At 55.4% G+C, this 25,758-nt stretch overlaps 1 protein-coding gene across 4 annotated transcripts in view; it reads left to right on the top strand.

The window, feature by feature from the left end:
* COL18A1 (collagen type XVIII alpha 1 chain) overlaps window positions 1-25,758 on the top strand; it is an 89,686-nt gene that overhangs the window by 29,317 nt on the left and 34,611 nt on the right. For 2 of the 4 annotated variants that reach the window (XM_074264524.1, XM_074264523.1), the window contains exon 1: window positions 22,834-23,511. The exons of the other annotated variants lie outside the window; for them this stretch is intronic. In XM_074264524.1, the coding sequence (XP_074120625.1) occupies window positions 22,923-23,511 (589 nt within the window). In that variant the 5' untranslated portion in view covers window positions 22,834-22,922. Of the gene's footprint in view, window positions 1-22,833; window positions 23,512-25,758 lie in introns of those variants that run through there. 4 annotated transcript variants of the gene reach the window in all.

Here is a 25,758-nt window from a genome sequence, read left to right as displayed (position 1 = left end):
ATGCCAGAGTGCACCAGGCTTGGGTGGAAAGGTGGCCGAGGAGTGAGTGCTGACTAGAGAGTGAGCCCCTCCCCCAACACAGCCATAGTGAGGGGCACCTCAGGATCTCAGCCCAACACTGAGAGAATAGAATAAAGCCAGTCATCAGGGAATCTTCTGAGAGCCGGAACTCTGGGCTGTGATCCTATTTTGCATTAATTGTATTTCCTGCTATTTTGGAATTTGGGAAAGTTAAAGTAGACCTTGTTCCGTCAGGGGCTGGGGTGTCCCCAGGGTCCTTCTCCCCAGAGGAATCATCTGAAGAGCTGGCAAGGCAGGAGTTCTGTTTGGACCCCCACTCTTCTTCTGGGGGTGCTCATTCATAGGCCTTGGCTTGTCTGTGTCCCTGGGGCCTCCCAGTGGGCTGAGCACTTTCCAATTATTTTCTCGTGGGATTTTCACATAAGCCCGGGAGAGAGATGGTGGTTATTCCCATTTTACAGATGCAGTATCTGGGGGTCACAGCGAGGCAGCTGGATCTGAACTCGGGACTTGTTTCTAGGTCTAGTGCCTCCCTGGAGTCTTAGCTTCAGCCACACAGAGATTTCTAGTGGAGGCAGATCGTGGGCTCTAGGGTGAAGCCAGAGGTTGTGGGTTTGAATCCCGACACTGATAGTTCTGACCCTGTAGCATGACTGATGGCTGGGTTTTCTTGCCTTACTGACCTCTGCAATCTGGCTTCTGACTTCCTCCCCCGCTCTCCTCTCCATCCTTTTCTCCCTGACCCCTCTGCAGGCTTGGACCCTGGGGGTCCCTCCCTCCTCTGGGATACGCTCCCTTCTTTCTAGGTTTTTGTTCAGTGGCGGAGGCTCCAAGTCCAGGGTGGTCTCCCCCAGAGCCCAGCCTGACTGGGAGGGGGGCTTGGAGTGCCAGAACCCTGAAGTCCCCATAGCAATAAGATAAGGAAGGTCCAGGCCAGCTGACCGGGGGGTGGGGGGGTGGGGGGTGGGGGTGTCAGGCCCAGAGGCCAGGGGAGTGTCTAGGCTTCGAGCTAGAAGGGAACCCTGAGGCCTAGAGAGACTTCTCCATGGAATTCCCTTTATCTTCTCTTTCCCCTTCCCCCTCCTCCTTTCCCCACCTCCCCTTTATCTTTTCTCTCTCCCCTCCTCTCCCCTTTATCTTCTCTCCATCCCCCCTCCCTTTTCTCTGGATCTTAGGGGTATTTTGGGGGCTTATGCTCAAGGCTTCTGGTATTCCAGGCCCCCTCCCCCCAGTGCCCCCAAGCTGGCAGCCCCAGACTTGGGGGGTCAAGAGCCAAATCCGGCCTCTGCCACCTGACAAGCATCCCCTGGGCCCCGCTCCCAGCGGGCTTGTCAAGGTCAGATGAGACAACTTGTCGCTCTGCCAACTTTCCAAAGCCATCTGGATGTCGGGGCTGTCCCAGGCCTGGCCCGGCCTGCAGAAGGTGGCTGATCTGGATCAGGGCCTGGGAGGAAGGACTGTGGGTGGAAATGGGGCAGGGCCGGGGTCCCGGCTTTCCTCCTGCTCTGGCTCCGAGGGGGGTCACTTTGGGCCTGGCGTTCCAATGAAAGACAGAGGGAGAGGGAAAGTATTTGGAGAACTCCAGACCGCAAGGAAACTTGCTTTTCTCACGATTAACAAAAATATTTTACAAAGTCAAAGACAGATGGCAGTACAGCAGGGCCGAGGCACCAGGGCTGCTTTTTAGACACCAGCAGCCTCCTTTCCTACTCCGTCTGCCACCGCTAAGGAGGCTGGGATATGGTGGCAAGAGAGAGCCTCCTTGACAGGCATAGGGACGGAGAGTCTGGATGAATTATTAGCTAGTTCTAGTCTTTTGTTCAAATTGTTCCCAATAACAATTACTAGTGACGCGATACCTGGTTCCTCATCTGTAAAATCAGAGATGGGACTTGAACCTCCAGAGTTCTCAAAATTCTTTGCTTAGAAATTTCATTTACTGAATGACAAAGAACCAGCTTGGGAGAACATGAGAGAGAAATGTAATTCTCCCCCTGCTAATCTCTCTGTTCCCCTTCCATTCTTCCTTTTACCCCCTCCACATTCCCCCCTCTCCTTTATCTTCTCTATCCTCCTCCCCTTGCTCTCTTTCTCTCTCATACCCCTTTCCCCTTGTCTTTTCCCCATCCCCTTTATCTTCTCTTTCTCCTTCCCCTTCTCCCTTCCCCCTTCCCTTTATCTTTTCTCTCTCCCCTCCTCTCCCCTTTATCTTCTTTCCATTCCCCTCCCTTCTCTCTCCCCTTCCCCTCCCTTTATCTTCTCTTTCTCCTTCCCCCTCCCCTTTATTTTCTCTCTGTCCCCTTCCCTTCTCTCTCCCCTCCCCTGCCCTTTATCTTCTCTCCATCCTCCTCTCCTTTCTCCCTCTTCTCTCTTCCCCCACCCTCCCTGGCTCCCTCCTTCCCCCGTGTCTGTGACTAATGGCATTAGAGCCAGTTGCTGGGCGGTCCCGGATCCGTCTGGGCCTGTTTTCTGGTTTCAGGCAGGAGGTGAGGGGGCTCCCTGAGAATCTCTTCAAACTCTTTTTTATAAGAACCAGGCGGTCGGATCTCCTGGGCTCCTTGACCTAGTGCGGCCATCCTGGGGCTGCTCCCGTGGGCCTGGGTTGACCCGATCTTGGTCCAAAGGACGGGGGGGGGGGGGGGGGGGGGGGAGAAGGGGGAGGAGGGGGAGCAGCGATCTGGGAAGGAAGGTTAGAAGGAGGGAGGTGGGCTGGGCTGAGCCTGGCTCTCCATCCTGGGCCGGATCCTCTGGCCTGGAGCTCCCCCTAGTGTTGGCCTCATCTAGTCTGGTTGCTGAGTCTCTCATCAGGACTGTTTCCGGAGCCCCCCAGACTCTCAGAGCAGCTCAGGGATCCAGGGGAGCCCCAGGAGGTGGCAGCTGCCCGGCTCCCCCTGGACACCCCAAGCCATTCTCTCCAGGTCCCCAGGCCGTCCCTCCTGCTCTGACTTCTGATCCTTCTACCACCCCCCTCCTTGTTCTAACGCCTTCCCTCTGCTGTTTCCTGTGTAATCTGCCTGGGGCGTGTGTGTCTGTGAGTGTGCATGTATGTATATAATGTGTGTGATGTGTGTGTTTGTAGTGCACATACACAACATGGCTGCCTCGTGGCTCTCCCCCATTAGAATCTCCTGACCGACGCCATCTTCTGCCTCTTTTTGCATCCTCAGAGCTCAGCAGTGTGCCTGCGCACAGTAGGGTGCCTGCGCACAGTAGGGTGCCTGCGCACAGTAGGGGCTTCGTAGTCCTCGTCAGGTGGACGGGCCATGTGGATAGCATCATGCTGGGTCACAGGTGAGGGAGCTGAGCCCCAGCCAGGCCACTTCCTCCCTCTGATTCTGTGACCCCGGGGAAGTCACCACCTTGATGAGGGCCCCAGTTTCCTCCTTTGGAAAGGAAAGGGTCCCTGTGGCTCCAGGCTTACTGGCTGGCGGAGATGGGCATGTCTGTGACAAGGATGGAGGGAATGGGGATTGATCATTTCCAGCTGATCCACGCCCAGACAGGTCCATTAGGTCCCTGTGAAATGGACTGAACCATGTCTCTTTATTCCTCTTAGCCTTCCCTCCTTTCATTCAGTCCAAGATACTGAAGTGAGCTGAAGTAGAGGAATCCACACACACAACCCATCCACCATGGATGCAGGGGCCAAGAGGGGAGCAGAGAGGGATGAAGGGATGGATGAATGGAGGGATGGGTGGAGGGATGGATGGAGGGATGGATGAGTGGCGGGTGAATGGAGGGATGGGTGGATGGAGGGATGAATGGAGGGATGGATGAGTGGTGGGTAAATGGAGGGATGGGTGGAGGGATGGATGAATGGAGGGATGGGTGGAGGGATGGATGAGTGGTGGGTGAATGGAGGGATGGGTGGAGGGATGGATGAGTGGTGGGTGAATGGAGGGATGGGTGGAGGGATGGATGAATGGAGGGATGGGTGGAGGGATGGATGGATGGAGGGATGGATGAGTGGTGGGTGAATGGAGGGATGGGTAGAGGGATGGATGGATGGAGGGATGGATGAATGGTGGGTGAATGGAGGGATGGGTGAAGGGATGGATGGATGGAGGGATGGATGAGTGGTGGGTGAATGGAGGGGTGGAGGGATGGGTGGATGGAGGGATGGATGGAGAGATGGATGAGTGGTGAGTATATGTATGGATGGAGAGAGGGATGAGTGGTGAGTGGATGAATGGGTGGGTGGGTGGATAGATGAGCAGGACAGTCGGGAAGATAGATGGGTAGACAGAGACAGAGTTGGCTCACAGAGAGCCGTTTGTGTTGGGATTAGCTGTTCTTCCCACCACCTGCTACTACAATCTGGAATGGGGCCTTTTTGGAGTTTCACGGTCTTTTACGTGAGAATGAGAGTTAATGTCTTTTTTTCTCTTGGTTCCCAGCAGCCAAAGGAACATTTCTCAAGCTCCGCTCACCAAAATTATTTTTTCAACCGAGAGGAGGGGGATAACTTTCAGCCGAGGAAGAGAAAACAGATGCAAATTCCCCGGGGTGGGGGTTGAAGGATTTGCAATAAGTGCATTTCTGCCAAATCTCAGATCAGGTTTTCAGTGGTCAAGTTTTCATGCTGGGAAAATGCCTCATCCCCACTCACCCAGGAGGCTTTTTAGCAAATCACCTTCGTGGGATTCCAGAAGACAGATATAGAGGAAAAAACCTAACTTGGTCCCCGAAGGGCAGGAGGCAGGGGGCTGATTGTAAGCTGGGTTCTGCTCTTGTGTGGACTGGAACAAGTGATTTCCTCTCCTGATCACAATCTCCTCTGTGGGGGATGGGGTAGCTCACATTTCTGTAGTGACCCCAAGCAGGGAGCATGGGCTGGTGAGTGGCTGCTGTACTTCCAGCCTGGGCTAGATGGCGAGCCTGAGTATTCCCCCTCCTCCCAGCGGTCTTTTGTCTTTCTTGCTTTCTTTCTTTTTGTATTTTTTTCCTCTCATTTTAGTTTTTTTCAGTTAATTGTTAAAAAAAATTTAATTTGTTTTTCAAAGTTTTGACTTCTAATTTCTCTGATTCCCTCCTTGCCCCTCCTTGAGAAGATAAGCTATATAATATAGATTACACATGTGAAGTCATCTAAAACATTTCCGTATTAGCCATGTGGAAAAAGAAAACAGATCAAAAAGCAAGAAAAATAAAGGAAAAGTTATTCATCTGAAGGTGAATAGAATTTTTCATCCCAAGTCCTTCAGATTAGTCTTGGATCATTGGATATTGGACAAAGTAGCTAAGTCATTTACAATTGATCATCACACAATACTGGGCATGATGTTCTCCTGATTCTCTTCATTTTACTTTGCATCAGTTCATATGTCTTCCCAAGTTTTTATGAAAGCATCCTATTTCTTATAGCACACTAGGATTCAACCTCCATCATATGCCACAGTTTGTCCAGTCATTCCCCGGTTGATGGGGATCCTTTCAATTTCCAACTCTTTACCATCACAAAGAGCTGCTATAAACATTTTTGTACAAATAGGTCCTCTCTCTGCCTTTCTTTTATCTCCTTGGGATATAGGCCCAGCAGTGGTATTGTTGGGTAAAAGAGTACACACCATTTTATAGCTCTTTGCCATAATTCCAAATGTTCTTCTAAATGGAGTTCACAACTCCATCAACAAGTTATCAGTGATCCAGTTTTCCCGTATCTCCTTCAATACTTGTAATTTTCTGTCATATTAGACAATGTGATAGGTGTGAGGTGGTATTTCAGAGTTGTTTTAATTTGCATTTCTCTAATAATGATTTAGAACATTTTTTCCATATGACTACAAGTAGCTTTGATTTAATTTGAAAACTGACGCTTAATCTTCTTTGATCATTTAAGTAATTTGTATTCCTATAAATTTGACACAGTTCTCTATATATTTAAAAAATGAGACATAACCAGAGAAACTTGGTATAATCCTTCCATCCAGTTTCTTGCTTTTCTTTTAATCTTGGCTGAATTGGTTTTGTTTGTGCAACCTTCTTTTAATTTAATAAAATAAAAATTATCCATTTTGCATTTCATAATGTTCTTTATCTCTTATTTGACAATAAATTCTTCCCTTCTCTATAGATCTGCCAGGTAAACTTTTCCATGCTCTCCTAATTTGCCCACAATATTACCCTTTATATCTAAATCATGTTCCCAGGGGCAGCTAGGTGGCGCAGTGGGTAGAGCACTGAAGTCAGGAGGACCTGAGCTCAAATCTGGCCTCAAATACTTAACACTTCCTAGCTGAGTGACCCTGGGAAAGTCACTTAATCCCAATTGCCTCATCAAAAATAAACAAACAAACAAACAACAAATAAATCATGTACCCATTTGGACCCTGTCTTGGTATATGCTATGAGATGTTGGTCTGTACCTAGTTTCTGCCAAACTGCTTTCTAGTTTTCCCAGGAGTTTTTGTGAATAGTAACTTATTGTCCCAAAAACTTTGGTCTTCAGATTACTTTGGCCATTTACTACCATTTATTGTATACCGAATCTGTTCCATGGATCCATCATTCTTTCTTAGTCAACAACAAGTAATTTTTGATGGTTACACTTTATAATGGTTTGAGAAAATTAATTTCCTTGATGTCCTTGAACTTTTGCTCTTCCAGATGACTTTGTGATTTTTTTCTATTTCTATAAATATTTTTAGTAGTTTGGTATGGCACCAATAGTTTAAGTAGAATTGTCATTTTAATCATATTGGCTCAACCTACCCATGAGCAGTTAATGTCTCTCTAGTTATTTAGACCTGACTTTATTTGTGTGAGAATTGTGTTCATATAGTTCCTGACTGGGCAGTGCCAGGTAGACTGTTACCTATTTTACATTGTCTCCAGTTATGTTGAATGGGATTTCTCTATCTCTTCCTGCTGTGATTTGTTGGTAACATCTAGAAATGTTGATAATTTATGGGGGTTTATTTCATCACTTGTCTTTCTATTACCACTATTTCCTCAAGATCCTTTCCTCTCCCTGACCCCCTCCGGAGAACCAGCCTTTATAACAAACATGGAAAAAAGGGAATACCAGTTCAGCCACAGGAGCTTATTCTTCTCCCTCACCATGTCTCTGCAGGATCCTACGCCAGGGTCCCTCTGCAGGGTCATGATCATTTCGCGGCAATTTTAACTGAAAGAGTGCTGTTCTTTTGTTTGTGTCATGTTTCAAGGGTCAGGAAGCACTTTTTCCTACCCACCCGAAGAAAGGGGTGTCTCCAGCTTACAGATGAGAGGATCGAGTTTTCTAGAGGCAAAGTGGTCTAAACTAGTCTCCAGCTAAAAAGCATCGGAGTCAGCCCCCCAAGTCCTGCCAAAACCTGAGGTCTTTGATCAGTAGTCTGGGGGGTGTTCTGGCCCCAGCTGCCAGCACCCCTTCTTTTCACATTCCTTGGCACCTGCAGGCTAAGGCCCCAGGCCAGGGGGTCTGTGTTTCTCCTTCTTCGTGTGAGGAGAAGTTGCTGAGCAGGAGAAAGGGATGGAGCTGCCTCTAGGGAGAGACAGAAAGTGCCTTTATGGGCGTGCTGTGTGGGGACTAAGCTAGGGATGCCTGAAGGGCAGGGAGGAGAGCCCAGAATTGGGGTCCTCCCATTCACAGAAACCCAAGTTTCAGGCTGGATGGGGTTCAGGGATCCTTCAGAGGGCACCCCAAACTGGCCCAGCAGCAAGTGAGAAGTCAAGATAAGATAGGTCCATGGACTCCTACTCCACACACAAATGGCCAGGCATCTATCCCTGCCAGTCAGAGCCCTTGGAGCCTTTCCCAGGCCACCATGTGTTCCAGGGATGGGAGTTCTGCCTGCTTCCTCTGCTCGACTGACAGCCAGGACAGGCCCTGGGACTCATCTCCCTCAGGGTGCCCTTCCCCCACCAAGCCTGGCACCTCACACTGCTGGGAATGGGTATGGCCAGGGGGCAGAGGGGGGCCTCTCCTGGAATACACTGCCAGCTTCCCTGTTTTCTGGTCTGTGGTGCTAGAGGGACGAAGGGGGGCCACAAGCCCCGATGGAGCCAGACCAAATGTTTGCCCAGGCTGCCAACAGGGTCAGCCCTTCTCGGAGGGGCATAGCTGACAAGCGTCACCCTTTCCCTCGATCAAATGGCACAGGCCCGCAAGCTAGCCTTTGTGATTCCAGGGCTTGTGGGCCCAAAGACCTAGGAGGTCTTGCACCAGCAGGATGGAAGGTGCCATACCTGGGACAGGGGCAAGGACAGCTGGAACCTCTCTCCCTCTCCTTCCTCCCTCCCTGCCTTCATTCCCTCCCTCTTCCCTTCCTCTGTCCCTTCTTCTCTTCCTTTCCTTCTTCCTCCCTTCCTTTTCTTCCTCTCTCACTTTATCCTTCTCTCCCTTCCACTTTTCTTCTTTCCTTCTTCTTTCCCTTCTCCTCTCCTTCCCTTCTTCCTTTCTTTCTCTATCCTTCCCTCTTTTCCTTCCTTCTTCTCTCCCTCCCTTCATTCCTTCCTCCTCCTCTCACTGCCTTCATTCCCTTCTTCCTCTCTTCCTTCTCTTCTCTCTCCCTTCCTTTATCCCTCTCTCCCTTCTGCCTTTCTTCTTTCCTTCTTCCCTCCCTTCTTCCTCCATTTCTCTATCCTTTCCCCCCTCCTTCCTCCCACATCTGATCCTTCTCAGGGAAATGCGGCACATAAGTGTGTGGAGGCCGGTGGGAGCTGGCGCGGCAGGGAGTGGCACAGAGGGTCTGATGGACAGGTCCCAGTCAAGGTTAGCAGAAACAAACAGGGTGACGCCGGCCATGGCCCTTCCTGCTGACTAGGGAGAAGGAGAAAGAACAACAAACAGTCCCTCGCGCTAAAACAAACAGGGCAGGAGGAGAAGCAGCCAACGTGGCCCTGCTCTCAAAGAGACCGTCCGGTCAATGAGTAAGCCGAAGCCTTCATCCTGCGCCATCCCTAGGACCCAGGCCAGACCTTTCTGCCTGTGCTTGTGTTCAACAGGGCGGGAGGGGGGACCCAGCTAGGATTCAGGACTCTGCCCCCGGCACGGCCGCCTCTGACACTGAGGGCTGGCTGACTCTGTGAGCCTCGGTTTCCTTATCTGTAAAATTGGGATAATAATTCAGCCCTATCTCACGGGGTTACTGTGAGGCTCACAAAGGACAAGTTGTCTGTTGTCACCACACTGTGGATGGGTATGTGCAGTGTGGGAGTTGTCCCGTTCCCAGATCGCTCCAGCCCATCCTGAGCTCCTGCTCCCTAGGAAGCTCTCTCTAAGGAACCGTCCCGTTGCACTGCCGCCATCTTGGAGCTGTGAGGGAACCCACACCGCAGGGTCCTGGGGAGCCCACTCTGGGACCCATCCATCCGTCCTTCCTTCCTTCCAGCTATCCATCCATCCATCCATCCACCCACCCATCCACCCATCCTTCCAGCTACCCATCCATCCATCTGTTCTTCCTTCCAGCTATCCATCCATCCGTCCATCCATCCATCCATCCACCCATCCATCCGTCCATCCTTCCAGCTACCCATCCATCCGTCCATCATCCCAGCTACCCATCCATCCGTCCTTCCTTCCAGCTACCCATCCATCCGTCCATCCTCCCAGCTACCCATCCATCTGTCCTTCCTTCCAGCTACCCATCCATCCGTCCTTCCTTCCAGCTATCCATCCATCCGTCCATCCTTCCAGCTACCCATCCATCCGTCCATCCTCCCAGCTACCCATCCATCCGTCCTTCCTTCCAGCTACCCATCCATCCATCCATCCATCCATCCATCCATCCATCCACCCATCCTTCCAGCTACCCATCCATCCATCCGTTCTTCCTTCCAGCTATCCATCCATCCGTCCATCCATCCATCCATCCACCCATCCATCCGTCCATCCTTCCAGCTACCCATCCATCCGTCCATCCTCCCAGCTACCCATCCATCCGTCCTTCCTTCCAGCTACCCATCCATCCGTCCTTCCTTCCAGCTACCCATCCATCCATCCTTCCTTCCAGCTATCCATCCATCCGTCCATCCTTCCAGCTACCCATCCATCCATCCTTCCTTCCAACTATCCATCCATCCATTCTTCCTTCCAGCTATCCATCCATCCATCCATCCATCCATCCATCCATCCATCCACCCATCCATCCATCCATCCTTCCAGCTACCCATCCATCCATCCTTCCTTCCAGCTATCCATCCATCCGTCCATCCTTCCAGCTACCCATCCATCCGTCCATCCTCCCAGCTACCCATCCATCCGTCCTTCCTTCCAGCTACCCATCCATCTGTCCTTCCTTCCAGCTATCCATCCATCCATCCATCCACCTATTTGCCCATCCATCCATCCATCCATCCATCCACCCATTTGCCCATCCATCCATCTGTCCATCATCCCAGCTACCCATCCATCCGTCCTTCCTTCCAGCTACCCATCCATCCGTCCTTCCTTCCAGCTACCCATCCATCCGTCCTTCCTTCCAGCTACCCATCCATCCGTCCTTCCTTCCAGCTACCCATCCATCCGTCCTTCCTTCCAGCTACCCATCCATCCATCCATCCTTCCAGCTATCCATCCATCCGTTCTTCCTTCCAGCTATCCATCCATCCATCCATCCACCCATCCATCCGTCCTTCCTTCCAGCTACCCATCCATCCATCCATCCATCCATCCACCCATCCATCCATCCATCCTTCCAGCTACCCATCCATCCATCCTTCCTTCCAGCTATCCATCCATCCGTCCATCCTTCCAGCTACCCATCCATCTGTCCATCCTCCCAGCTACCCATCCATCCGTCCTTCCTTCCAGCTATCCATCCATCCATCCACCCATCCACCTATCCACACACTCATCCATCCATCCACCCATCCATCTAACAAGCACGTGGTAAGCACCTACCATATACAAGGCCCTTGAATATGGTAAGAAGGAAGGGTTCAAACCACAATGTGACATCACATTAGCAGTAAATCACTTCATTAAGCTCTGACAGGCTAATCAGATTATCTAACCTGGGTACATAACAGACATCAAGGTGAGAGGCAGTGCAGTACAGTGGAAAGAGACTTGGGTTTGGAGGCTCAAGAGCTGGGTTCAAATCTCACCTCTGAACTATCTCGAGTGACCCAGGATGCATTTCCTCACTCCTGTGCTTTGGCCTCCTTATCTATAAAAAGAAGGGAAAGGGCTCCGAGACCTCTGGGGTTCCTTCTAGCTCTTGAGCCGCACTGACCTTATCTGACGTGGTCCTCCCTTACTATCCTCCTCCTCCCCAGGTGCGATTGGTCTCTCTTAAGGAGGTGCCCTTCCCTCCTGAATGTGCTTGTCTAGATACCTGGGGTGGGCAGAAGCCCCGCTCTCAGAGTTGGAGTTCCCAGGGTCAGAGCTCTTGGGGTGGTCACTGCCCAGCCTTGGGTCGGTCACTGCCAGGCCTTGGGCCAGTCTTGGCTTTGCTATTGGGAAAACTGAAGGGGAGATGGGAGCTCGTCAATGACAAAGTAAGCTGGAATACTCGGAGTCCCACTTGTAAGAGGTCAGAGGTCAAGCCAGTGGAGCCCCCTCCCTCCCCCCAAATCCAGGGACTCACAAAAACTGAATTTCCTTCCTCCATACTTCGCGTACTTCTCTGCTTCTGATGCCTCAGTGCCGGCCCTGGGTTTAAGGAGACCGGGCGCAGGTGCTGGGAAGGCGTCCCTGCCCGCAGGGAGCTCACATGGCATTGCAGGGAGCTAGCCTGGAGTCCAGAGTCAGCCAGGGCTGAGTCCTCCCCGGTGAGAGGGGCCCTCCCTGGGCTTAGGGGATGGCGGTGAGAAGGGAAGGCCTTCCGCAGTGGGACACGACTGCTCCACTCACGGACGCATCCCTCCTTCATATGGAGTCTGCCTCCCGTGCCTTCCCGGGATGGGGAAGACCAACAGGAAAGCCGGAGGGGACTTCCCGGTGTCTGGGTGAGGGGCCGGGGCCGGAGCAGGAGGCGGGGGCCGGGCTGCGCCGCTGATGCTCACGCCCACCCTGCCCTTCCGAGTCCCCGGCTCGGCTGGACAACGTGCAGGTGGAGTGCTCCGGGTGAGGTGACCGGGAGGCCGAGGGCCCGGGTTCTGATCCAGATGTCGGGTGACCTGCCTCTGTGACCGGGAGAAGCCCAAGGGGCCCCACCTTAGGCCTCTCCCTGGCGGGGGCTCTTCCAGCCGCCAGTCTGTCTCTGGGCCAGGAAGCACAAACCCCCGTTCCTGCGGCAGGCTCCAGCCAGGCCCCGATTCACTCCAGGTGCGCACAGTGAGAGCCCCATGGAGAGCTCGGGTTCTTGATTTTCCAAGTTGCCATCTCGTTCCTATTTCCCAGCAAAGGTGCAATCTGCTGTAACTAGGAAAGGTTCTGGGCCCTTTTCGGAGGGCCCTCTGCAGAGCGCCCCGGCGGGCGCTATCCTCTACCACAGAGAAGGCGCTTCTGGAGCCGCCGCCAGCCTTCGCCGGGGTCTCTGGGCCCGTCCCTCTCCCCTGCATCAGTTTTAGCGCTCTCCCCGTGTCCTCCACACGGCCCCCAGCCGGCCTCGGGCTCAGGCATTCAACCCTCCCCGCTTGGCTTTTGCTGCCTCCAGAAGGCCGGGAGGTGATTCTGGACGGAGGCCCTGGGGCACGGCACTTGCCCCACAGGGTGGGGCGTCTCCCCCAGGGTCCCGTCCCAGCCAGGAGGGCAGCAGCTGGCAAAGGATCCCAGGCGGGCTCAGGGAAGCCCGGGAATGGCTGCGGGATGGGGCAGGATGGGGGACCCGGAGCATCCGGAACTCAGAGTTTATGAAAGGGGGAGCGGGAGGTGAGCCGCGGACCTGGTGCCAGCATGGGGGGCTTTGGAGGCTGCTGGGGGGTCTGGGCTAGGGGCAGCAGGGACAGAGAGGGCTCGGCCGGTGCCTCGGGAAACAAGCTGGGGAGGAAGGACCACCGGGAGGGGACTGAAGCTGTGGGGGGTTGTGGGGGCTGTGGGGACATTGAGCGGGCGTGGGAGAGTCTGGCCGGGCTGAGGTGAGAGGAAAGGGGGGATGCTGCCCCACGGGGAGGGGCTTCCCAAGCAGATCTGCTCCTGTGCATGTGCGTGCTCTCTGGGTATGTGTGTGCACACGTGTGTGTGTACATCCGTGTCTGCATGTGCGTGTGTCTGTGTGTGCACGGGGAAGGCTCGGGGGATGGCTGGAGCAGGGCCCGCTCCTGGATGAGGAAATCGCTCTTGGAAGCCGATCAGTCCTCCCCCCGCCCCAGGCCTGGGCCCCGTTGGGCGGATGAGGCGGCTCTGGCCCCTTGATGTTCAGAAGGCTTGGGGCCTTGGCCCGTGACCTCTGGGCCCGAGCCAGCCCGTCCGGCACAGCTCCCACCGCCGTCCACCTCCCGGCGGCTCTGGCTTCGGCCCTTGTTTCCTCTTCACCTCAAGTTTAAAAGCAGCCCCGAACCGGGGGCTTCTTGGGGGGAGAGCGGGGTCGGGGGAGAGCGAAGCCCGAGAAAGAATGGCCACGGATCGTGGGGGGGGGATGCGGGTCCAGGTGACGGCTGGGTGGGAGGAGAGCAGGACAGGCGGGGAGCCTGCGGGGGAGGCAGGGCTTTCCCCACTGCTCTTGGGCACTTGGGCAAGGGATCCACAGATGTGGGGGGTCACTCGTTTGGGGGGAGCTCTGGGCAAGGGGGGAGTGACCTGGGGCTCTGGGTGGGATCTGGGCCTTGGGCACTGGGATCATTTCCTAGGATAAAGCACTTCTGGAGGGAAGGCTGATTTATGACTTGAAAAGGACTCAAAGCTGAGTTAGAGGGAAGCACAGGGAACCCCCCAGGATCCGGATGCCAGTCCTGCCTGCGCCTTTGCTAGCTGTGGGACCTTGAGCACATTATGTCTCCTCCTCAGACTCAGTTTCCACAAATGTAAAACTGATAAAGGGCCCGGACTTCCTGTGTCACGGGGTTATCACTGCAGCTCATATGACAGAACACGTGCAAAGTGCTTTGAAGACCTGAAAGGCTTGATGGTGGGAGCTGAGGGAAGCAAAGGGACTGAGGGGGGCAGCGCCCTGTCACCGTGGACTGGGGGCTCCCCATCACATACTCTCAATGTTCCTCACCTTTATCCCCTCTGGTCCCACCTTGGAAACAGCTGATCCCTCAGAGCCCCAGGAGTCGTTAGGGGGTGTGTGTGAGTGTGAGTGTGTGTGTGTGTGAGAATGTGTGTGAGTGTGAGTGTGTGAGAGTGTGAGAGTGTGTGTGTGAATGTGAGAGTGTGTGAGTGAGTGTGTGAGTGTGAGTGAGTGTGAGTGAATGTGTGTGAGTGTGTGAGAGTTTGTGTGTGAGAGTGTGAGTGTGTGTGAGAGTGTGTGAGTGTGAGAGAGTGTGAGTGTGTGAGTGTGTGTGTGAGTTTGTGTGTGAGAGTGTGAGTGTGTGTGAATGTGAGTGTGAGTGAGTGTGTGAGTGCGTGAGTGTGTGTGTGAGATTGTGTGTGAGAATGTGATGTGAGTGTGTGTGTGAGTGTGTGTGTGTGAATGTGTGTGAGAATGTGAGTGTGAGTGTGTGTGTGAGTGCGTGAGAGTGTGAGTGTGTGTGTGTGAGTGTGAGAGAGTGTAAGTGTGAGTGTGTGAGTGTGAGTGTGTGTGAGTGAGTGTGTGAGTGCGTGAGTGTGAGAGAGGGTAAGTGTGAGAATGTGTGTGTGTGAATGTGAGTGTGAGTGAGTGTGTGTGTGAGTGCGTGAGTGTGTCAGTGTGAGAGAGTAAGTGTGAGAGTGTGTGAGTGTGTGTGAATGTGTGAGTGCGTGAGTGTAAGTGTGAGAGAGTGTAAGTGTGAGTGTGAGTTTGGGTGTGAGTGTGAGTGAGTGTGAGTTTGTGTGTGAATGTGTGTGAGTGTGAGATTGTGTGTGAGAATGTGTGAGTGTGTGTGAATGTGAGTGTGAGTGTGTGTGTGAGTTTGGGTGTGAGTGAGTGTGTGTGAATGTGTGTGTGAGTGTGAGTGAGTGTGTGAGATTGTGTGTAAGTGTGAGAGAGTGTAAGTGTGAGTGTGTGAGTGTGAGTTTGGGTGTGAGTGTGAGTGAGTGTGAGTGTGAGATTGTGTGTGAGAATGTGTGTAAGTGTGAGAGAGTGTAAGTGTGAGTGTGTGAGTGTGAGTTTGGGTGTGAGTGTGAGTGAGTGTGAGTGTGAGATTGTGTGTGAGAATGTGTGTAAGTGTGAGAGAGTGTAAGTGTGAGTGTGTGAGTGTGAGTTTGTGTGTGAATGTGTGTGAGTGTGAGATTGTGTGTGAGAATGTGTGAGTGTGTGTGAATGTGAGTGTGAGTGTGTGTGTGAGTTTGGGTGTGAGTGAGTGTGTGTGAATGTGTGTGTGAGTGTGAGTGAGTGTGTGAGATTGTGTGTAAGTGTGAGAGAGTGTAAGTGTGAGTGTGTGAGTGTGAGTTTGGGTGTGAGTGTGAGTGAGTGTGAGTGTGAGATTGTGTGTGAGAATGTGTGTAAGTGTGAGAGAGTGTAAGTGTGAGTGTGTGAGTGTGAGTTTGGGTGTGAGTGTGAGTGAGTGTGAGTGTGAGATTGTGTGTGAGAATGTGTGTAAGTGTGAGAGAGTGTAAGTGTGAGTGTGTGAGTGTGAGTTTGTGTGTGAATGTGTGTGAGTGTGAGTGTGAGATTGTGTGTGAGAATGTGTGAGTGTGTGTGAATGTGAGTGTGAGTGTGTGTGTGAGTGCGTGAGTGCGTGAGCGTGTTTAATAATAGAACTGAGGCCGCTAGAAGGAAGGCTCCTACCCAGAGGACAGGAATGAGCAAGCTGCGAATGTGACTCAGTGGTGGGGAGGGGTCCAGGGCGGGTGTGTTTGTGTGTGATCGCCAGGGCGGGCTGGGCTCCTGCAGAGGGGCATTGGCTGCGAGCCCTCAGAAGCCCTAAGGGGGGAGGGGGAGGAGCAGACGGAGCCCCTTCTGCCCCCCCCCACGTTGGCGATCGCACCCACAAGGAACCCTCCGAGCCACAGGTTCGCAGCCATTTCGGGGAGCTGGGACCGAGCTTCCCCGACAGTGGGGCAGGCGTGCCGGGCACTGGGCAGCGTCTGCCCCCTCGGAGGCCGGGAGGCCGGCACCCAGCGAAGGAGGCTGGGAGCCTCCGAGGAGGGGAACTTAAGGGCAGCGGGAGCCAGGCTCCCCTCCTCCCCTCCCTCCTCCTCTTCCTCCTCTTTCCTACCTCAGGACTGGGAAGAAGCTACGAAGAACGCGGGGGCTCACTGTGATCAAAGGCCCCCGGGATAACAAAAGTGCGCTAGAGTGGGAGGGCTTCAATCCAAGAAGCCTTTATTAAGTGCTTAATGTATGCTAGGATTGTGCATGGGAATAAAAAGGCAGAAGCCAGAGTCCTGCGCCAAGCGGCCCATTTCTCCAAGGGCTTTCCCCAGGCCTTGGGCTTCCCGCCCCTGGCCGGACCCTAGGGAGCTGAGCTGTCTTGGAGGCCTCTCAGGCCACGGCCCTATTTTATGGGTGAGGAATAGGGACTCTGCAACCCTCCCCGCCCTTCCTGAAGCTCGGGTCTGGCCCCGGGGGGGGGGGGGGATGAGACGCGCTGGGGTTGCCAGAGCTCGTGTCCCCCCCCTCCCGTTGCCCCACCTTCCCGAGGCTCATCCGGCTTGTTGAGCCTTCATCTGCGGCAGCATTTCCCACCCCCTGGAGCGCTGGCGGGGGCGTTGGTGAGGAGCGCCCCAGAAGAGCACGGAGCCCCGGGGGGCCGGGAGATGTGGTGCGTCCCCCGCTGCGTCAGTGCTCATTTATCCCAGAAGATCTGCGGCGGCGACGCCCCCTTCCTGCCCAGGGCGGGTACTCTGTGCGAGGTCCGGACAGCCTCGGGATCCGTGCTCCTGGACATGGGGACGCCCCCCGCCTGGGGCTTTGGAGTCTCCCCTTGGCTTTGCAGGGTCCTGGAGAGCCTCCCTGGGGATGGGCCAGGGGAGGGAAGGCTCTTGGCTGCCCTCCGACTTCATTTTCTCTTTGGGGGAAAACATGACTCCCAGGGCCATTTCCTAAGAGACGGGGGCACATTCGGGGTGAGCAGCTTCTTAGTGACTCCCAAGGCAGCCCCGGGGCCAGCGGCACTTTGGAGAAGGGCCCAGAAGCTCCGGGAGGCTTGTCCAGCAGCCCCCAGGGAGAGAGGACTCGCACTCGGGCCCTTTGCCTTCAAAGCCCCGGGTTCTCCCCGCCCCCCATGTCTGTCCTGCAGATGGGCAGAACCTCCTGCCAGCCGAAAGACGGCCCCCCTGGGAATGGGAGCTGAGCATGCTGGGACAGAGCGTGGCCCGGCTGCGGGTGTGGGATGCCAGGAGAGCAGCTGACATGTCGGGGCACAGTTCCGTACCATAAAAGGGGGTGTCTGCTTGGTCCTTCGTACTGGGAGAAGAGAGGATTAACCAATTCTCCCTGAGAACTCCCAAGGAAGATCCCTCCCCTTGCCCAGCCTCCTGCAGGGCTGGCAAAGGTTCTGCTTACAGCCTCCGAGGAGGCTTTTAGGGGAAAGGTATCCTCCCATCACTGCTGGCAAGAGACTCAGGGATGGAGCAGGATCCTGGCTGCGCCATCCTGGCACCGAGGTGGAGGCCGAGGCCCCGAGAGGACCTCTGCCGCTCATTGGGGGCCAGAAGTGAGGGGGGGCTGCTAGTGTCCACTGGTGTGTCGCTGAAGTCTTGGGCATTAGTGTGTCTCTAAGGGAGCGTATCTGTGGCCACTTCCGTCCACGTGCAGCTCTCTGTGCAGCTTGATTTTCACACATAGGGCAAATAAATACATGTTCCTCTGGTTTGCTCACATTTAGAGCATTCTATGGTGATTATGCCCCACTGCCCCCACCTCCCAATTCTCCCAGGAGCCTCTGCTTCCTGAAGGCATCTCCCCGTGGCCCAGCTTGTGCCCCCTGGGGCTCAGGTCAGGCCGGGGCCCTGGCGAGGTCCGGGAGGAGGGCCCAGCTCCGAGCCGGACTTTCAGTGGAGTGTCTTTCCTGCGTGTCTGCCAGCTGCCTCAGGGATTGGTCTCCTCCATCTGTCCGCCAGTGAACACGCATTTATAAGTGCTTCCCACGGGTGCTGTTCAGGGAGCTAGTTAGTGTGGTCTCTGGGTTCGGAGGACTTGGATTGGGTCTTGTTTTAAATGTTTGCTTTCTCCTTGTCCTTGGTCCAGTCACTTCATCATTTTCTTCTTTGTAAAAGGAAGGGCTAGATCAGGTCAGTCAGTCAATAAATATTGATTAAGTATCTACTGTATAACAGGCACTGAGCTAAATACTAGGAATACAAAAAGAGGAAAACTTCAGTCCCTGCCCTCCAGAAGTTTGTGGTCTGATAGATGACCTCCAAGCCTCACTCCAGCTCTAGGAACTTTCTTTCTTTTCTGGACTTCAGTTTCTTCATCTGTAAAATGGGTGACTTAGACCCCTCGGTCTCAGCTCTTATGAGGTGATTGGCCCATGGTCATACTCCTCAATATTTAAGGGGACTTGCCACCAGCTTCTGCTGGCTCCAAGACCAAGACCTGTTGGTTCCCTTCTCACTAGGCCACGCTGCCTCTCTTTGCTTCCTCCTTTCTATGGCTAGGACAGTTCCAGGCATTTCAAGCTTCATTGCTCGCATCTCTCTCTCTATCCTTGGACTCAGACACTGCACTCCGAGTGAGGGAATGAGGAAGGGAGGGATAAAGAGCCTTGCAGAAACCAGTATTTGAGTCTGCAGGGATTTTCAAACAAAAGGACACTATTCTCTGATAATTTGTTTAGGATTAATCCTCTGCATCAGGGGATTAATTTTGAGAGCTGAGGCTGCTGAAGAACAGATGTTTGCATCTGGCCTATCCCTAGCCCAGGGAGGGAAGGAGGGACCAAGTCCAACTGCCAATGGCCAAAGTCTCCACGAAGTAATTTAGTTAACTCTCTCTGAGAAAGTTTTTGGGGAACAAATCTCTCCAGAGGCAGGTTGATTAATGAATGACTTTCTGTGGTAGCTTTGGCCATTAGCTCTTTCACGAGTGGCTGCTCCTGCATCCAACCTGAGAGAGGGCAGGCAATGAGCCTTTGGGTACATACAAAACCTGGGAAGGAATGGAGCTGGGAAGGGAAATTCTATTCCTCCTGAGTCTTTCCTTCTGCTGGCTAAACATCCCCAATCCCCAGTCAATAATAATTCATTAAGGCCCACTCTGTGCCCCGCACCGGACTCTGCACAGGAGATAACAAAGAGGGAAAGAATCACAGACCCTGCTCCCAGAAGTCCATGTTCCAGAGATCATATGCTCTAGAATCCCCTATTTTTAGAATTTAGAATGCCTTAGAAGCCATCAAGTTAAGTTGCCTTAAGCCAATTTAAGAGAAAATAAATCAAAAAGTACAGAATGATTTGGAGAGAGAAGACATTTCCATGGAGGCGAGATCAAGAAGAAAGATGCTCAGATAATGGTTTTGTATTCCAGAATGCAGGCAGAGCTAGAACGCTGAGAACAAGGGGCTGGCTTGACTGCACAAGGGGGGCGATGCATACGACAACTCTGCAGAATCAGGTCGAAGCTGAAGGATGAAGGGTCCTGGAGGAGTTGGGGGGGGCACTGGAGGTTATCAAGGGGATGTGTGTGTGTGTGTGTGTGTGTGTGTGCTGTGTGTGTGTGTCGTGACAGGTCAGACCCTGATCTTTGGGGAAAGCCACATTTGTGTCTAAATGGAAGATGTTGGAGTGGAGAGATGAGGAAATCAGATGCCTCAGCAGCAATGGCCATGGTCCAAACATGAGGAGATGAGGGTCCGCTCCAGGGGAGGGGCAATGTCAGAGGAGAAGAGGGGATGCATGGAAGAGATATAACAGTGTGAAATCTGGAGCAATGCTCTAGAAGTGAAACTGGCAAAGCAGAGATGAAATAGAGAGATGTAGAAGTGAAACTGGCAAAGCAGAGGTGAAATAGATGTGAAGAGGTGAAATTGGCAAAGCAGAGATGAAATAGAGAGATGTAGAAGTGAAACTGGCAAAGCAGAGGTGAAATAGATGTGAAGAGGTGAAATTGGCAAAGCAGAAGTGAAATAGATATGAAGAGGTGAAATTGGCAAAGCAGAGGTAAAATAGATATGAAGAGGTGAAATTGGCAAAGCAGAGATGAAATAGAGAGATGTAGAAGTGAAACTGGCAAAGCAGAGGTGAAATAGATGTGAAGAGGTGAAACTGGTAAAGCAGAGGTGAAATAGAGAGATGTAGAGGTGAAATTGGCAAAGCAGATGTGAGAGAGATGTGAAGAGGTGAAATTGGCAAAGCAGGTGAAATAGAGAGGTGCTGTACAGATGAAATTGATGAGATGTTGTAGAGGTGAAGTTGACTAGAGATGCTATAGAGATAAAATAGATGAAAGATACATCAGAGGTGAAATTGGTAAAGCAGAAGTGACAGAGATGTGAAGAGGATTGACAGGCCTTGGCAACAGCTTGGATGGAGGAGGAGGATGAGAGAGTGAGGAGTGCAGGAGGACTCCTGGGTTGCCAATGATTCCTTTAAGTGTGCCTCCTGTGGCATGATTGGGAGATATTCTGGTCTTCCTCCTCTTGGGGGTGCTTCCCAGGATGCCCACTTTCTGCCTAAAATGTGGCCCCCAGAAAAGAATCCTGCAATGCAGGTGGGTCTGAGCAGAGCAGAACTCAGCAGGCCTGTCACCTCCTCATTCACAGGGCTCCTGTCTCTCCTTCTTGCAACCTTAAGTTCATCTATGTGGAAGAAGGGTTTGAATGGATTCAGAGCGTTGGAAGTGCCGGTGGAATCCCACAGGGAGAGCGTGCAGCAGTGGCAGCGTGGTCCAGTGGAGACGTGCGTGCAGTATCTGGAGCCGGAGGGCTGCCATTTACAGCCTTCTACCTCAATGATCTTGGAGCCTCCATGAGTGCTCAGTGGGCTTTGCATCAGGAAGAACCGAATTCAGATGTAACAATAGACGTTTGCTATTAACTCTGGAATTCTGGGCAAGTCAAGTCATCTCTGCCTGCCTCGGTTTTTTCCATAGTAATGGGAAATAACCACCTACTTCCTTGGGTTGTAGAGAGTAACCAACGAAATAACAGGTAAATGCTGGATAGTTTAAAGAACATCATTTGTTAGTGGTGATGGCCTTAGTGTCTTGGTCTGAGTGTGGGTCACCGGCACCTTTAGACTCTTTTTCTGTGGTCCCAGATCTCACCTAACCGGAGGCATCCCAGAGCCCCTGGATGCTTCCATGTCAATGAAGGGCACTTATTCGGGTTCAGTTTGATCCAGGAGACAGAGCAGAAGCAACGCATAGGAATTAGAGGAGCAGGCTCTAAGCGGCTACCAAGGATTAACCACAGAACTGCCTAAACTGTAGCTGGCTTCTTCAGGATGTAATGAAGTTCCGTCCCTGCTGGAGGCTTTCAAGGAGAGGCTGGAGATGAGTTTCTTTCCGGGCAGCACGAATTGGAGGGAAGACTTTTGGATTCGAGGAACTCTAGATAACATCCGCTGTGCATGTGGGCTCCTATACATGACCTAGACAAAGGGGGTCAGACACCAGTGTGGAGATGGCCTCGACAGACCTTAAGAAAAAGAATTCAGATACAATGAGAGGTGTCTGTTAATCCCAGCAGACATCATCCGACTGGCTGGCTTTTTATTTTTAGCCTGAGGAGTCAGTTCTGTTTGCTCCCAGTCTCTCCATCTTGTCTCTCTGTTGCTCTGTCTTGGTCTCTTGGTGCACATGTAATGCCTTATTTTCCTGTCTGTAATCTCCCAACAAGCCTTTGAGGAAGGCCCGGTTGGACTTTTCATGCCCATTTCATAGATTTGGACATGAGCGGGAGACAGTCTGGGACTAACTTGCCCAGAGTCCCAGCTAGGACTCTGCCCTGGTGCCCAACTCCTGACCTGTCTGGTCCTCTCCCCAGAGGGTCTAGCTAGATTGGCCCATTTTATGCAGCCAAGGTGGGGGGGGGGTGTGTTTGAATGGAAGGGCAAATCAGCAGGTTGAGAGATTGGGCTCTCTCGGTGTTCTCAGTGTGTTCCCCTTTCCCCATCAGGCAGAGCTCCATTCTTCTTCAGCTTTGTGCTCCCCTCCCTTCCCACTGGCCCCTGGTGCCAGGAGATGTCACCAATACCTACTGGGTACCAGGAGGCTCCTTCTAATGGGCTCCCTTCCCCTTGGGGATGCTTGTCTGTCTGGCGCACTCTGGAAGCCCCCTGACCTGGGGGATGGATGTGGCCTGGGGAATGGCCTGGCCCCTCTAGCAGCCCACTTGACAAGGCTTGGGGAGCTGGCGACATTTGTGGCCATTTGCTTGCAGGGATTCACCCTCTGCTCCTTCCCCACGATTCACCCTGGCCGCCCTCTCTCTCCTGGGCCACTTTAGGGCTTTCCCGCTGTGGGGTGGTCTGCTACCTGACCCCAGAGAGGGACTGAACTGCCCCTGGCTCGCTGACTCCACTGTCCTAGAGCTGCGGGCACTGGGTGATCTCCTCCCCTCGCAGCTAGTAAGGAGTTAACGGAGGCTGAGTGGGGCCCGGACCTGGGTTTCCTCCCAGAACCGCAGGCAGCCCAGAAGGTGATTGCAGACCTAGAGAGGATCTTCTGCCCCCTCCCTCCCCTACCCCCCGCCCCCTCCCTTACGGCCCTCCCCCATGGCTTTGATTTGAAATGAAGGAAGGGGGAAAAGGCACTTCAGGTATGCTTGTAAACGCCCCCCACCCCCACCCCGGGACAGTCTGGGACTCCGACTTGTGTTTGTGGGTGGGGCGGGAGGGGGCCCGCTGGGAGGAGGCCGGGAATGAATGGGGGAGGCGGGAGGGCCGGCCCAGGATTGGACAGGCCCCACCCCTCCCCGCTTGGCTGCCAACTGGGAAGGGTGCTCGGAGGCAGAGAGCACAGACGGGCTGCCAGGGAGGAATGGTGCAGCGGCTGCACACTTGAGAACCTCGGGGTCCCGCACCCCAGCCAGCTCTCCGCCTTTAGATGGCGCCCCCTGCGAGCGCCGTGGCCCTCCTCTTCTTGTTGGCCGCTCGCTGGCCCGGCGCCGGGGCTGACTTTTTTAACTGGTGGGGCCCGAAGGCGACCGAAGCCCCCCCGGGGGCCCTCCCGACCACCTCGGCGCCTCAGGGCGGGCCTGGCCTCGGTGCGGGGCCCGCAGCCCCCAGCGAAGGCCCGGCGGCCCCGACCAGCGCCCCCGGGGCGATCCCGGACGAGCGGACGGAGCCCGGGTCGCAGACCGCCCCCGCCAATGCCAGTGCCGCCCCGGCCCCGTCGCGGGCGCCCCCCGGGAGGGCGAACCCCAAGGACGAGAACCTCGCCGGCGTGGGCGCCAAGATCCTGAACGTGGCCCAGGGGATCCGCAGCCTGGTTCAGTTCTGGGACGAGAGCAGCGATGCGGAGAGCTCCGCCGAGGGGGAGGCGGCGGCCGGCGCCCCCCCCACCCTTCCCACGCTCCCCTCCGACGGAGCCGGCCCGGAGCCCAGCGCCCCCGGGAGCGTGGGCACCCGAGCCCCCCCTCCGGGAAGCGGCTCTCGGGAGCCGGCCCCGGGACAGCCCTCGGCCCCTCCCCCAGGTAGCGTGCCTCTTCCCGCCCTGCCCCCCGGGGCGCCCCGGCCTCCTGCCCCCCGGGACCTGCCCCGGACCGTGGCCGCCGGCCAAGCTTCCCTGGAAAGAGAAGGCTTCCTCCCCCCCGGCCCCGGGGCGCTTCTTCCTGTGGTGGCGGGCGCTTTGGGGCGCGGGCTGGCGCAGGGCGGCGGCGGGCCCCGGGGGCTGCGGGCGGCCGGGCTCGGGGCGCGCGGGGGCGGGGCCGCTTCGGGCGGGGCGGGGGCCGGCGGGCCCCTCCGGTCCGGACCGCGCCCGGGCCCCCCCGCGCCCCAAAGCGCCCCGCCGGCCCCGGGGCGCTGCGTGCGGCCGCCCGGGCCTCTGCCCCTGTGCGGCGGCCGGGAGCCCGAGCGCCTCTGGCTGCCCAACTACGCCGGGCACGGCAGCGCCCGCCAGGTGGGGGCCGCCCTGCGGCGCTGGGAGGGGCTGCTGCGCACGCGGTGCCACCGCTTCCTCGAGGCCTTCCTCTGCTCGCTGCTGGCGCCCCGCTGTACCGCTCCCGGCCCCGGGGCGCCGCCGCCGCCCTGCCGGGAGTTCTGCGAGGGCCTGCGAGACGCGTGCTGGGGCCACCTGCGCCGGGGCCGGCTGCCCGTGCCCTGCTCCTCGCTCCCCGCCCGGGGGGACGCCCGGCGGGCCTGCGTGTTCGTAGCGGCCGCTGCAGGTAATGCCCCGGGCCGCCCCCCTCCCGGCCTTTGTCTCCGCGCGGGCGGGGGTGGGGGGAAGACGAGGGGAGGGGAGGCGGGGGGGGGGATCGAGCCTGGGTCCCGGCCGAGCCTCCCCAGCCCTCCCAGGATCGCACCCCCGGCTCTGCCTCCGTCAGGTGATGGGGGGCGCCCCAGCCCGCCCAGGAGCGCACCCCCGGCTCTGCCTCCGTCAGGTGATGGGGGGCGCCCCAGCCCGCCCAGGAGCGCACCCCCAGCTCTGCCTTCTGGCCCTCTCCAGCCTCCGGCTCAGTGCAAAGATCCCTTGCTCTGGCGTCCGAAGCTCTGGATTCAAACCTCTTCTCAGCTGTGTGCTGGTCAAGTGCTTTTCCTTGGGCCTCAGTCTCTTCATCTGTAAGATGGGCACAGTCTAGATCGGAAGGTGGAAGGGTAAAGGCTTGAGCCTCGCCCTCTCCTGGGCCGCCCTGCTTATCCTCCCGGTCGAGAAGGCAGGCCGTGTTGCGCCAGCGCCACTTTCCCCTCCTTCCTTTGCCCCCCACGTGCCAGGCGGCTGCCAGCCTAAGGCTAGAACGCCCAGTGCCCGGCTGTGGGCCGGCCCCTCCTCCGCCCGGGGTCAGCGCCTTCCCGTCAGGCGGCCAGGGGAGCAGCCCGTGGGACGGGAGCAGGCGCCAAGGGAGGGAGGGGCCCTTCTCAAAAGGGGCCCAGCCCAGGAGCCCTCAGGCCTCCCCTGGCTCTGGTCTGGGGAGAGAGGAGGAAGAGCTGGGGACCTGCTTCCTCAGTCTGGGGGGGACCTCGGCTTCTGCAGAAAGATGCGCCCCTCCCCCTCCCTTGCCCGGCATTCAGGGCCTCCTCTGCTTCCTGCCTTACAGGAATGCACCTTTCCCTTTCATCATTAATTGGGGTCACCAGGTCAGTGGCCTGGGGCTTTAGAACTGGCGCAAGAGTGTGTGTGCATATGCAGTGCGTGTGCAGTGTGTATGCGTGTGTGTGCATGTGCAGCGTGTGCAGTGTGTATGCGTGTGTGTGCATGTGCAGTGCGTGTGCAGTGTGTATGTGTGTGCATGTGCAGTGTGCATGTGTGTGTGCATGTGCAGCGTGTGCAGTGTGTATGTGTGTATGTGCATGTGCAGTGAGTGTGCAGTGTGCATGTGTGTGTGCATGTGCAGTGTGTATGCGTGTGTGCATGTGCAGCGTGTGCAGTGTGTATGTGTGTGTGTGCATGTGCAGTGCGTGTGCAGTGTGTATGTGTGTGTGTGCATGTGCATGCGTGTTCAGTGTGCATGCGTGTGTGTGCATGTGCAGTGCGTGTGCAGTGTGTATGTGCGTGTGCATGTGCAGTGCGTGTACAGTGTGCATGCGTGTGTGTGCGTGTGCATGTGCCATGCGTGTGCGCGTGTGCACATGTCAGCAGAAGGCAGGAGGCCCCGGGCTTCTCCCGCTGGGGCGGGGCCGTCCCTGCTCCGAGTCTGGCCCCCTGCATTTGTCCGGGTCCTCGCTCCCCTCCCCCAGATCCTGTTGAGGCAGAGCCGCAGGGGCGTCATGTGGCCGGAGCCCGG

Source organism: Sminthopsis crassicaudata, chromosome 4 (genome assembly GCF_048593235.1).
Source record: "Sminthopsis crassicaudata isolate SCR6 chromosome 4, ASM4859323v1, whole genome shotgun sequence".
Taxonomy (NCBI): Eukaryota; Metazoa; Chordata; class Mammalia; order Dasyuromorphia; family Dasyuridae; genus Sminthopsis; species Sminthopsis crassicaudata.
This window is presented reverse-complemented; position numbering and strand designations above follow the sequence as displayed.